Source organism: Mus caroli, unplaced genomic scaffold, assembly GCF_978045245.1.
Source record: "Mus caroli unplaced genomic scaffold, Mus_caroli_1 scaffold_6, whole genome shotgun sequence".
Classification (NCBI taxonomy): Eukaryota; Metazoa; Chordata; class Mammalia; order Rodentia; family Muridae; genus Mus; species Mus caroli.
In genome coordinates this window covers 5,842,338-5,855,520 of record NW_028227261.1, presented here as the reverse complement: position 1 = coordinate 5,855,520, position 13,183 = coordinate 5,842,338, and the positions used below count along the sequence as shown (strand labels likewise).

Genomic DNA, 13,183 nt, shown 5'->3' with positions numbered 1-13,183 from the left:
TAGAAAATTTGTGATTATGTTTATCTGGTATGACTGTAGCTCCTGGAGTAAACATAATATTTATATGGGAATTACTTTTTAGTTGCTTATCCTGTAAAATTGAGCCTCACAGCCCAAAGTTTGAACTTTTTCAAAGCCTGTGTTTAATTTAGTACATTAGTCAGTATCTTCCAGAGAGACAGAACCAATGAGAAGTGGGTTGGGCAGGGTGTGGTAGGGATGGCTACCGTCATTATGGAAGTAATGAGGTTTTACCTGGGCCCCCTGCACACTGGAGACCTGGGGAAGCGAGTAGCATGGCCCAGCGACTCTGGGGACTCGAGAGTCAGAAGCTGTAGATGCTGTGGAGCTGAGGTCACCACCCTCGCCGCTCCAGGATTGGCCTTTGCTTTGCACTTAGTTTGTACAGGCCTTCAGCTGATGGGTTAACGCTGCCATTGTGAAGGTAGGGTCTGTCACTCACTCACTGGCCTCTAAAGGTACAGACACTCACAGCGGAAGTACATTGCTGTCTATCCTGTATCCACTCAAGATACCGCGCAGTAACCATGCAGTCAAGACTGCTGTGAGTGGTGGGTGGCCTTACTTTGCTGTGTTTGTCTCACATTTCAGATCTCTTTGCGTATATGTCATCCGTGTGTCTTTACTATTAAGGACAACACAGCCAAGCGTCATGCCATGCACCTGCAGGCTCGCACTTGGCAGTGGAAACAGGACAAGGAGTTGAAGAACAGTAAGTCCAATGTTAGCCTGTGGGCACACAGCCCTCCCCCAACCCAGCAGCTGTGTAACCTCCCCTAGCAAATAGCCATACCTGTCTTTGGTGGCTTGCTTAGCTCTGTGGTGTCTGACCTCCTAACCTTCATTTTTGTCTGAATCTCAGATAGTGAATGGGAAAGCCTTTACTTCCTACTGTGTCTTTTTTCCTTCAGAAATACTGCCCAGGGTACCTTCATCCTGGAAGTGTCTCTTCTTAGTTCGGGATTTAGTGAAGGTGATAAATTTATGTGAGATTTATGTTTGTGTTCAGTTGTATCAATAGTAAATAAATAGTGAGCACACTGTTAGAAACACTTGATCTGCTCCTGGAATTTATTATTATTATTATTATTATTATTATATTAGATTTATGTATGTGAGTACACTGTAGCTGTTTTCAGACACACAAGAGGGCATCGGATCCCATTTCAGATGGTTGTGAGCCACCATGTGGTTGCTGGGATTTCAACTCAGGACCTCTGGAAGAGCAGTCAGTGTTCTTAACCGCTGAGCCACCTCTCCAGCCCATCCTGGAGTTCTTAAAGTGATGAAGCCCACAGCTCCAGCCTTGAGTCTGAGAAAAGGAAAGCCTGTGGCTTGTTCTCTCCGTCTGCAGAATAGCCACAGCTCCCATAGGAATGGACCCAGTTTCCCAGCCAGTGAGGGAGGCACAGAAAGCTGAGGCTGCATGGTATTTGCAGAGTTGGAGCTTAGGGCATTATAACAAGGATTCAGACCCAGCCACATGATTCCTGGATTTATTTTTTTATTTTTTATTTTTTTTTTATTTTTTGGTTTTAATTTTTGGTGTTTTTGAGCAAGTTGTTAACTTATAAAGAGTAGGAATCAGAGGAGGCCTTCCCATAATTAATGTCCAGCAACCCCCAGTGTGCTGTGGCTTTTTTTTTTTTTTTTTTTTTTTGGTTTTTCGAGACAGGGTTTCTCTGTGTAGCCCTGGCTGTCCTGGCACTCACTTTGTAGACCAGGCTGGCCTCGAACTCAGAAATCCGCCTGCCTCTGCCTCCCGAGTGCTGGGATTAAAGGCGTGCGCCACCACGCCCGGCTAAACAGCAGTCTTTTTTTTCTTTTTTTTAAAGATTTATTTATTTATTATATGTAAGTACACTGTAGCTGTCTTCAGACACACTTTATTTATTATATGTAAGTAAGTGTACTTATGTATTATATGTAAGTACACTGTAGCTGTCTTCAGACACACTTTATTTATTATATGTAAGTACACTGTAGCTGTCTTCAGACACACCAGAAGAGGGAGTCAGATCTCATTACAGATGGTTGTGAGCCACCATGTGGTTGCTGGGATTTGAACTCTGGACCTTCGGAAGAGCAGTCGGCCTTTGACCTGAGAGCTCCTCCAGCAGCAGACAGTGTCCTCCAGAGAAGACGTAACCCTTTGGATGGTAACACTTAAGTAAAACCAGTGAAGAGAGACACACTGTAGTTGCATTTTGTGCGTTGGTCCTGTTCTGTGGAGACGTACAGTTATAAACATATGGAGAGACCCTAGGACTCGATTGACCTTCCACCCTTCACTTTTTCTTTCATTCGACTCTACCTTTGTTTTGCTATATTTGTGGAAGTGTTTATGTTTTTGACACAATACTGCCGCCCCCTGGCCAATGGGCAAGACTGCGCCAGGAGCTCCAGGAGGTTTTTCAGAGTTGCAGGTCTGCTAATAAGCAAGCCAGAGTAGGTGTTTTGTTTTTGTTTTTGTTTTGTTATATGGAATCAGTGGGCATGTGTGCATCAGTTGGTAACTAGTAATGTAGAAATAGCACATCTAACTAACAATTTCCAGTTATCTCTGGCTAGGTTCAGAAAAAAACAATTTACAGTTGCCAGTCATTGACTCCAAAGAGTCTTCTGATGAGTTCATGTTTTCGTGCATCTTACAAGTGTTGCAGAACTGTGTGGATGCTTAATCTATTGGAGCCTGGTTGAGGGAGCGGCTGGTCACCTGCCTCCCCAGCTGCTCTGGGAAGTACTTCTCATTGTGAGCCTGTAAAGGTCTGCTGGAGGTCAGTGCCACCCCTTCCACAGAGCTCTCGGGATCTGCAGGGAGACCAGCTCCAGCCTCTCCACACAGGTTCCTGACAGACGATGGGCCTTTCCTTAAAGAGTCACGTGCGTTCAGATGCCCTCTTTCCATTCTTACAAGTTCTTTAAATTATTCTCATTTTCCAGGACAAAAAAGAAACTCAGAATCTTAGAAAGTGACCAGAGTCACACATACATGGTTGTGACATTGGGAGTTCATGGTGACAGGCTTTCCTGTGTTGTCTAGTGAACTGTGTCCTTTGTTCCACAGTGCTTGGGCCAGGTTTCATGTGATCATTCTGGCTGTTGTTTTTTGTTTTGTTGGTGTTTAAACCCTAAATAAAACAGATAAAAATCTTTTAGGTCTGTGTTTTTCAAGTACTTTGACTTCATTTTGTCCACACATACATAGTTAGCAATGTTCCCTGCCATTACTTAGGGAAGGTGCAGCATTTAACAGTGGCAAGGGGACGGAGTCCTCAGGCATGTGTCAGTGCTGCAAAGGTGGTGAGCTTGTGACTGTCTCAATCATGTTCTTAATTTTCTCCCCGTGGGATAAAATGGAAGGACAAGTGTTTCTCGTGGGTCTTGGCAGACTGAGCCTTCTGCCAGGTGTGTGCGGTGTGGTCACGTGTTCTGTTCTCTGGCTGCTTTAGCTGCGCTTGCCATGCCTGGTGCCTACCTGTGAGTGCCTGTGTCTGTGGTCATAGCTGAGTTAAAAACAAACAAACCAACCCCAGCGGTCAGACAGCGGCTAGGGTTCAACCAGGTCTTCTCAGCATGAGCATGGAGCGTTCTGTGCTACATGCTGCTATCCAACTCCATCTGTCTTTCTGGTCTCTACTTTTGCTGAGAAAGCATCCCTCCCATCTTCCCTCAGGATACACAGCTGTGTCATGGTCTCCCACAGAAGGGGCTGCTCCTTTCTTTGAACAATGACTTCAGCACTTTTTCTGTGACCTTCTCATACTGTTTGTCATCAATGTTTCTTCTGTAAAATAAACAGTACAGACTAACTTTTTTTCCAGTAAACTTTTCAGTGTAAAAATATGAATGCTACAACCCAAGGCCTATACATCGTGCCTACCCTTTGTGTGCATGGTCTGCTTAATGTAAGCCGATGGGCAGTGCCCTTTTCCTGTAGCTGCGCTTGTTTAATAGTTGATGCAAAGAATCGTGGGGTGTGTGGTATTTACTGTGGGACAGCACTCTGCATTTTCAGTTATGTTGACATTTAAGGCAGTTTTTTGCCTGCCCTTGAGTTCCTGTAATGCAGACTACATTGGTCCCTTCAGTAAACCAAGATATGTCTTCCTTTAATAATGATGGTCCCTGGTGTACTTCAGAATTCAGCTGTCTTTACAAATATGAGGCATTTCTTGAGCTTTGGACACTATATTTGTGGCCATTGAGCTTCTGAGAAGTTAGAAGCTATCCAGAGGGACATTACTGCCCTTACCTCAGGTAGTCATGAAACAGAAGGGCTCTCTGGGTTGAGCTGTCTCACAACCTAACATACAAGTAGTTGACTCCAGACTGTACCCTGTAGCCTTCAAACAGAAGAGGCAATGGCCACTGTCTTAGCTACTGATTGAGCAGAAAACAAAGTTAACTTTTATATGCTTAGTTCTTGTACACACGTTTCTAGGACAGTGGTGGACATGAGGGTCTTTGTTTTTGTTGTGGTTTTGTTTTGTTTATTTTCCAGTAGTAATACATATGCTGTTCTATTCTGGGATCCGAGATAAGTGAGGCAGGTCTTATTGTTGTGTGTACATTATCATCACCACCTATTGTCCGTGGTGTGCTTCATCATTTTGGCATACAGCAGTGACTTCTATACAGTTCTGTGGCCCACAGTGAAGGGAGAAGTTGAGACAGTTTGTGACAGGCAAACCTTGGAGGGGAAGAGACTGTCAGGTGTCTCTGGGTAAGTTCTTTCTAGCTTGTTACTTTTAATATGCCTCAGTAATGTGCTCTGGCTATTATTTACCAAAATGGTTAATGATTGAGGTAGAAGTACGTTCTAATGTAGCGATCTTCATTACTATTAAGGGAAAATGTAATAGTGAATTAGTCACACTGAGAAGCTTCAAGATCTAGGTGTCTTGTCTCTGAGATGAGCAGTTGCAGGGTTGCGGCAGGGTTCCGATCTGAGGGCTGCAGGGCCTGGGGCCAGGGATTCTGCTGTTAATCCTGTTTCCTGCTGCCTGCCTGTCCACTGTTGCAGGGCTTTGGGGCGTAGGTATGATGTGCACTTGCAGGCACCTGAAACCTGTTCCTAACGCTGTTAGATTTTCCTTTTCAGAGTAAGAGGGACCATCTACTCATGAACGTCAAATGGTACTACCGTCAGTCTGAAGTCCCAGATTCTGTCTATCAGCATTTGGTTCAGGATCGGCATAATGAGAATGGTACGTGTGCCCTTGTGATGATGCACTTGTAACTCAGAGCTTTGGTGAAGCTCTTTTTAGAACATGAGTTAAATGGATATTACTTCTGGTAGAATTTCTCTCAGAAGAACGTGCACTAGAGAGCATTGCTGCATCCCCTCACCCTTGCTTTTGCATTATTTTTCATTTTCCCTAAAAGACAAACAGCAAAAGAGAGGCCTGGAGGCATAGCTCATTGACTAAGTCATTTACTACTCTTGTAGAGGATGCACATTCAGTTCCCAGCACCCACATCAGTCACCTCACAGCAACCTATAACTGCAGTTTCAGGGGATCCAATCACTGTAGCCTACATGGATGCACAGTGCACACAACACACATGCATACAGATTCATAATTTCCAAATCTTTAAGAAAATACCAAAACAAAAATATTGAGGGAAAAAACCTCTAAGCACATGGTAATACAGTTTTAAAAAAAATAAGCAGTAATATAATTCTTGAAGCGCCTGTGTTTGACCTAGTGATAGACAGTATTTAAAACCCTGTGAGGTTGTGTTCCTTGTTTTATCGGAGGCTTGTGTTACTGAATTTCTCTATGTCCCAGGCAGAGAGGGTTTTCATAGGAAAGCTGTCCATGGACTTTGGAATGTGGATTCGTAGCTGCCTTTCAGAATAGGACAGAGGCCTCTGGCGGCTGACCCCCTCCCTTTCTTACGGTGCTCTCATTGGCTCCGAGCCTATGACAAGAAGCGCCATAGAAATGTACTGCGTGCTAGTTATGCACATGGATGGGAGCGTTCTTGGAAATAGGTTCTTGAGAGGAGCCTCATGTTTCTGGAGCTGTGTGAAGCGGTTTGTCCTGGCGTTCTGCATAAAGAGGTTGAATTTAGAGAGGTGCCTAGAGCAACCTTAGACAGATTAAGTTGTTGGCTCTCAAGCTTGATGACTGGAGTCAAACCCATGTGATGGAAAGAAAGAACTGACTCCCACAAGTTGTCCTCTGGCCTCCACACACATTGCTATGGAATATGCTTGCCCGAATATGAGTACATACACATGTACATGCACATACGATAAAACAATAAAACTAAGAAGTCATTTCCTCTTAAAAAACAAAAATAATTTAACAAGTTACTGGATATGGCAATGGACTTCTCTCTCTTTTTTTCCTTCCTTCCCTTCCTTCCTTCCCTTCCTTCCCTCCCTCCCTCCCTCCCTCCCTCCCTCCCCTCCTCCCTCCCCTATGTGCTCACCGAGACACTTAAGTGCACAGAAGGACTTGGTGAAAGATGTAGTGAACAGTCTGAGCCGTCAGAGCTGAGCGAGCACTTATGTTCCTCTGCCATTCCTGCTCCGCATCCCCTCCCTGTCGGATGGATGTACTTTGATAATAACCAGGCTGTGTTATTTGTCTTTAGTAGGAGGTAAACTTGAGGATAAAATTTTGCAAAAAATTTCTCCTTGTTTTGGGAAACTATTTTAATACCTTCTTAGTTAATTAACCAATTTTTTTTGTTGGTAGACTCTGGAAGAGAGCTTGTCATCACAGATCCAGTCATCAAGAACCGGGAACTCTTCATTTCTGATTATGTTGACACCTACCATGCTGCTGCCCTAAGGTAAGAGTGCGGCGGGGGAGTCTGGAGGGCAGGAGTGACTCTGCTCTGATCTGTGGTCATCATTGTGGCCAGGCAGACAACTCATGGTCTTGGCAAGCTAACACTCCTCTGTTTCCTGGGTTTATTGAAGTTCCAGAGATTGTCTAACCCCACTTTACCTCTCCTATATTTCATAGTATTATTTGCTAAAGTTTTGGGGTGAAATACCCTGAAGTTTTCCAGTTACCTTTGTAAAAATCAAGCCCAAGTGCTACAAAAGATAGAGGGGGAAAAACAGATAAAGAAAATGTTAAATATAAGAAACCCTAAGAAAAAACCAGCAATTTTTAATAGCTCCTCTTCCAGTTTTCTTATGTCTGAACATTTGTAATAAAAAGCATGCTAAAGAGTAGCGGAATGTATTGAAGATACAGACTGAGGCAGGAGGGGACGTCACTGGACGTCACATCTGATTAAAAGTGTGTGTGCCCTTTTGTTCTGTCCTGTATGCTCTCTCCAGAGCAGGGCAGGATCTGTCCCCTTGTACATGCTGTGTCTACATGTCTGGCTGGTTTGGGGCCTCTTACATGACATAAGTCTAGTAGCTGTGTGTTTGGGTTTTATTGCTGTGAGAGACACCATGATTAAAGCAACATTTAATTGGGGCTGACTTACAGTTTATCATGGTAGGAAGCATGATAGCACGCAGGCAGACATGGTGCTTGAGAGAGAGCCGAGAGTTCTACATCTTGATCTGAAGGCAGTAGAAAAAGGGCTATGTATCACACTGGACGTAGCTTAAGCATATATAAGACCTCAAAGCCAACTTCCCCAATAACACACTTCCTCCAACAAGGCTAACCTGCGTATGGTGCCACTCCCTCTGGGCCAAATGTTCAAAGACATGAGGCTGTTGGAGCCAAAGCTATTCAAATCTCCACAGTAGCCAACATCACAACAACAAAACTCCTAGTTTCTTCCTTCCTTCCTCCCTTTGTTTTTCTTTCTTTCATTCATTCGACAGAATTTGAGTACGATAAAAGCCATTGAAACTTGCTGGCTTCAGCTTAACTACTTACAGTGAGATGCCGTTGTCCCTGACGTGGTGTTCACCTGTCACATGTTCAGTGATAGAGCCAGCGGTCTCCTTTGCAAAGCTGTAGAGATAGATCCAGTTACTTTAGGAAACGAATTGTTTTATTTTAATTTCACTTCTCAGGAGTTTTCCACTTTTTTTTTCTTTTTAACTATTTGAAGATGTAAAATTGAAGCCGGGCGTGGTGGCTCACTCCTTTAATCCCAGTACTCGGGAGGCAGAGGCAGGCAGATTTCTGAATTCGAGGCCAGCCAGGTCTATACAGTGAGTTCCAGGAAAGCCAGGGCTATACAGAGAAACCCTGTCTCGAAAAACCAACCAACCAACCAAACAAACAAAAAGAATGTAAAATTGGCCGGGCAGTGGTGGCGCATGCTTTTAATCCCAGCACTTGGGAGGCAGAGGCAGGCGGATTTCTGAGTTCCAGGACAGCCAGGGATAGACAGAGAAACCCTGTCTTGAAAAAAAAAAAATAAAAGATGTAAAATAGTTCTCTTGTACTATGTAAAAACAGGCAGTGGGGCCATGGTTTGTCGGTCTGTGCTGTGCTGTGCTGAGCTCTGCCGCTGGGGGAGTGGATGTGTTGGTTAACTGTCTACCCGGCTTTCACAGCACTTCCAGAATGTCTGGGGTGGTTTATAAACTTTCCCCAAATTCCAACAAGCTTTTGTCTGTCCTTTGAAGGTGAGTTCCCATGCTTTAATTAAGCCTACATGCTACCAGAGCCAGTTAATGAGGGTTGGCTTGGGCTGAAGGAACAAGTGGCTAATGCAGAGCAGCTGGCCACTTGCGGCTGTCCTGACGACCTTCTGTTCTTTCCAGCCTCGCACTGCTTGGTCACGGTTTTAAAGAACTTCAAGTTCTAGTTAAGGAAATAGTGGAAGGTGTAACTGGTTGTCCAGAACTGCTTAAAATGAATATATTTGGGGATTTTTAACACTATTCAGATTTGATAGTAATGCTCATCTAATTTTTAGCATTTTTAGAAGAACTGTGTAGTAGCTGGACACAGATAAATGTGGATCACTCTAGGCTTGCAGTGCTCCTTCTGGGTCACTCTAGGCTTGCAGTGCTCCTTCTGGGTCACTCTAGGCTTGCAGTGCTTTCTAGGTATGAGAAGTCATTAGCCACTGCCCTGTCCCAGGTATCTGACTAGAATCTTTACCGACTGTAAATCATACTGACTGTTTTAATCCTTTTGTTATATTAGCTTAGAGGTTGTACAAAGGGCTGGAGAGCTGGCTCAGCAGTTAAGAGCACTGACTGCTTTTCTAGAGGTCCTGAGTTCAATTCCCAGCAACCACATGGTGGCTCACAATCATCTGAGATCTGATGCCCTCTCTTGGTGTGTCTGAAGACAGCTACCGTGTACCCATATACATTAAATAAATACTTTTTAAAAATAATTTTTAAAAAATGTTATAAAAATAGTAGTAGGTCTGGTACGAAACCTTCATCTCCATTTTTTTTCTTAAATGATTTATTTTTGAGATCGAATGTATCATCTCACATCCCTTTTCTTCCTCTAAGCCCTCCCATAAGATATTTTTCTACTTTCTCTTTTTTCAAATTCATGACCTTTTTTTCATGAATTATTGTAACATAAAGATGCATGTTATGAATTCCTAAGTACAGAAGTACACCCTGTTCTGTCTCTATTGTTACTGTATGTATGCTTTCAGGGCTGACCATTTGGTATTGGGCAGCCACAGAGAAGTGTAGTTCTAGCCTCTCATTGAGGAAAATTCTCCAGTTTCCTTTTATTTGGCCTAAATGACACATTTCTCGGTGACCTGGTGACTGGATGACAAGTGCTCACTGTGCTGCTCTGTGGTCTGGACACGTAAATGTTGTTGAAACCGTGGCATTTGCCAGCATCTGATGCCCAGTGTGCAGCTCTAACCTCATTCTCTGCAGTAGCATCTCACCAATCTCACCAAGGAAAGTTTGGGTGTCTCTGGTTGCCGTCCATCAAACAGGATGTGGCAGAACCCTATTAGTCTTCATGTAGTCCTTTTTTCTTCTCCAGAGTTAGGGTCCGTTAGCTTAAACTTTTGATGAGTGAGACGGGATGGTTGAGGCTTCAGCGTGTTCTCTCCATTTCTCTTTTTATAGCTTACCCACAGGGAAGGGCACTTCCTTTTTTCTCACATGTAAACCAGTGCTGTTACTATAGATAAATTCAATTTTGAAGGGGACACAAATAAAACAGTTCATGGGCACATGAAAGGGGATCAAATGAGTATAATGGAGAAAACCAGAGGACAAAAAAAGGAAAAAGCGAAAGGCTCATGGTGTTGGCTCTCAGTACCATTCTTTCAAAGATCAAAGGACTCCGGTACATGGAGTCCTGCGGTGTGCAGCCATTGACTGGGTTCTGCCATCCCATTCACTTGTGAGGAATCTGATGTCTATATTTTTCTTTCAAGCTGGTGCTAGAGTTGGGTTATAAAAGAGAAGGAGAGCTTTGTCCTTTAGTCACTGTGAATCAAAAGAAAAACAGAATTCCCCTGTGGGCTTTGCTTTGTAAATTGTGACATCTTAGCTTTTCCTTACCCAAAAGAAATTCGTCCTCAGTCTGGGCTGTATTGAGCAGTGTGTGCTGAGCAATGCAACTGCTCTGTGGCCTGCTTTGGGCCCTTGGCTTTAGCCATCCCTATCTTTACCTTTCTGGTAAATTTCAAGTAGGTGCCTGTTTCCTTAGTTCATGACCCCTACTCACCGCTGCCATCACAGAAGCCAGCATTTGATTGGGGTTATGCTGTTGCCTAGGTAGCATTTTTGGTTGACATTGTGACATAACAGTGGAAAGTGCCAGATTCAAACAAGATGACTTCAGCTGAATCCTGCTTTGACATAGCTTTGTGACAGAATCAAATTTGCTGATTTTTGAGTCATCCTTTTGACACTTACTCTGGGTCATGTGACCTAGCAGCGGCATCATAACTTGAACATATATCTTTTGGCCTAACGTCCACTCCAGCAGACATGTGGAAAGCACTCACAGAGGTCTCGTATAGGTCGCCTTACTAATTTATGTTCTTTTTCAGTTACTGAATTTCAATAAGGTCTATAAAAATTAGTGTTCAAGAAAGGAAATCTTATAATACAGTTATTTGTGGTACTGATGATAATCATCCATGGATTTTGTTTCTTGTCACCCAGTAGGTGGCTTGATTGGATATTCTTTTGGTACAGGGAGCTAAACTTAGCCCTAGGAGCTGTCTGGCAAAGCTCCGGGCATGCGTGAGCCCACATGCTCGCCCATCTCTTGCTGTTGGCTCGTGTTGCTTTCCCCTTTAGGATGACGCTCTGTCGGTGATGTGTGGAGTAGCTGCTCTGTGACTGAGACTTGTGACTGGGAGAGTGTGCTATGATAGTGCCCTGACGGGAGGACTGTATGGGAGGTCACAGGTTGCCTGTGACTTGATGGCTGGGTTTTAGCTTACTCACTCTCTGCCTCATATTTCTAGTAGTTACAAGGGGAAAAAGACCATAGTAAGGTAGTTCAAGCTGCATGTCACCGTCTTACCTAGGGAGTCATAGTTTAGAAAGGTAGCTTAGGGTAAAATTTCTAAAGTTCATGGCCCTTGACCAAGTTATTCAGAGCTTCTGATTTTCATTATGTTCATCCTGCATTAATTTACCTCCTTGTTTTGCTGTGAGCAGCTGCCATATTTATGGTTAAAACAGATTCATTACCTCTGCAGAGAATCCCTTAAGAAGGTTTATGTATTGCAGAGTTCTGTCTCTTTTAGCTTAAGCTTCACTGTTTTGGACTTAGAACATTCTTAGAACATTCATGTGTGTGTTGGACAGCAGGTCTTGCTCTTGTCTTTTCCACACAATGCTTAGCATCTTTTTGCCCTGCTAGCAGTTAAGGTCTCTTCATTCTAAGTTTTTTCTGTGGGTTCCAATGTTGCGGTTCCATAAGAGCCTTGTGATATCCTCTTTACTTCTCTGAGAAGATGCTGACATGGCCAAGTGACTGCAGTGAGTGTGTTAATCAGCTGATGGAGGAGGCCGTGCTTGGTGACTTTTCCATCCTCGGTCAGCTTTCTGTTTGTTTAATGGTGACTTCTGTGCTTACTGGCGCTGGAACTGTGTTCCGCACAGCTTTCATTAGTTTTTTCCTAAGCACTGATCTAAGCTTGTCAACTTGGAACTCTGTGTAATAGTACACAACCTTTTTCTGTATTTTGTCACTTTAAAAAAAAATTATCTACTTTTATGTGCATTGGTGTTTGTCTCTGTATAAGAGTGTAAGATCCTCTCAAACTGAAATTGTGGACAGTTATGAGCTGCCATGTGGGTGCTGGGAATTGAACCGGGGTCCTCTGGAAGATCAGCCAGTGTTCTTAAGCGCTGAACCAGTTCTCCAGCCTTACTTTGTCACACCCTTCAAAGTTGCTTGTATTTTAAGTCATAAGACAAAAATGTCTATGTGATTACATTTCAATAAATTAGTAGCTTACCCTGAAAAACAAAAGAATACAAGTCTTCTATACTCAGAAATGTAATACTTCTCTTAAAATAACTTTTGATATGGGGGAAGTAAAGCTAAAACAAAAGAAGTTTGTAAAAATGAAAATGCCATATATTCTTGGCCTACATTTTGGAAATGATCAAAGGAAAATCAGTTGCACTAAATATATGATTAAAATTTTTCTTGAAGAATTTAAAGATTTATTTATTTATTTCATGTATATGAGTATACTGTAGCTGTCTTCAGACACCCCAGAAGAGGGCATCAGATCCCATTACAGATGGTTATGAGCCACCATGTGGTTGCTGGGAATTGAACTCAGGACCTTTGGAAGAACAGCAAGTGCTCTTAACCCCTGAGCCATCTCTCCAGCCCTAAAAATCATTTTCAATGAAAGAAATTCCGGGCGTGGTGGCGAACACCTTTAATCCCAGCACTCGGGAGGCAGAGGCAGGCGGATTTCTGAGTTCGAGGCCAGCCTGGTCTACAGAGTGAGTTCCAGACAGCCAGGGCTACACAGAGAAACCCTGTCTTGAAAAAACAAAACCGAAAGAAAGAAAGAAAGAAAGAAAGAAAGAAAGAAAGGAAGGAAGGAAGGAAGGAAGGAAGGAAGGAAGGAAGGAAGGAAGGAAGGAAGGAAGGAAGGAAGGAAGGAAGGAAGAAATTCCCAGCTTATAACAACAAATAAACAGAAAATAAGTGTAAAGAATGGCCTGGCTTTTGTCCTGGTTGACTAGAGAAGGATTTAAGTCAGTCTTGTTAAGGGATCTGGGTGCAAGCAGGGTTTCTGC

At 43.3% G+C, this 13,183-nt stretch overlaps 1 protein-coding gene and 1 long non-coding RNA gene across 13 annotated transcripts in view; one reads left to right on the top strand and one right to left on the bottom strand.

The window, feature by feature from the left end:
* Positions 1 to 13,183, top strand: part of Rere (arginine-glutamic acid dipeptide repeats) — a 350,306-nt gene that overhangs the window by 184,058 nt on the left and 153,065 nt on the right. For 11 of the 12 annotated variants that reach the window (XM_029475940.2, XM_029475947.2, XM_029475939.2 and 8 more), the window contains 2 exons: positions 5,126 to 5,231; positions 6,735 to 6,831. In XM_029475940.2, the coding sequence (XP_029331800.1) occupies positions 5,126 to 5,231; positions 6,735 to 6,831 (203 nt within the window). Of the gene's footprint in view, positions 1 to 644; positions 734 to 5,125; positions 5,232 to 6,734; positions 6,832 to 13,183 lie in introns of those variants that run through there. The other variant, XM_085838566.1, reaches the window with a different exon arrangement.
* LOC147004049 (uncharacterized) lies at positions 7,488 to 9,900 on the bottom strand. The gene is made up of 3 exons (XR_015047277.1): positions 9,844 to 9,900; positions 7,890 to 7,967; positions 7,488 to 7,564 (listed from the first exon to the last, which is right to left on the bottom strand). It is a non-coding gene; the product is annotated as an uncharacterized LOC147004049 (long non-coding RNA).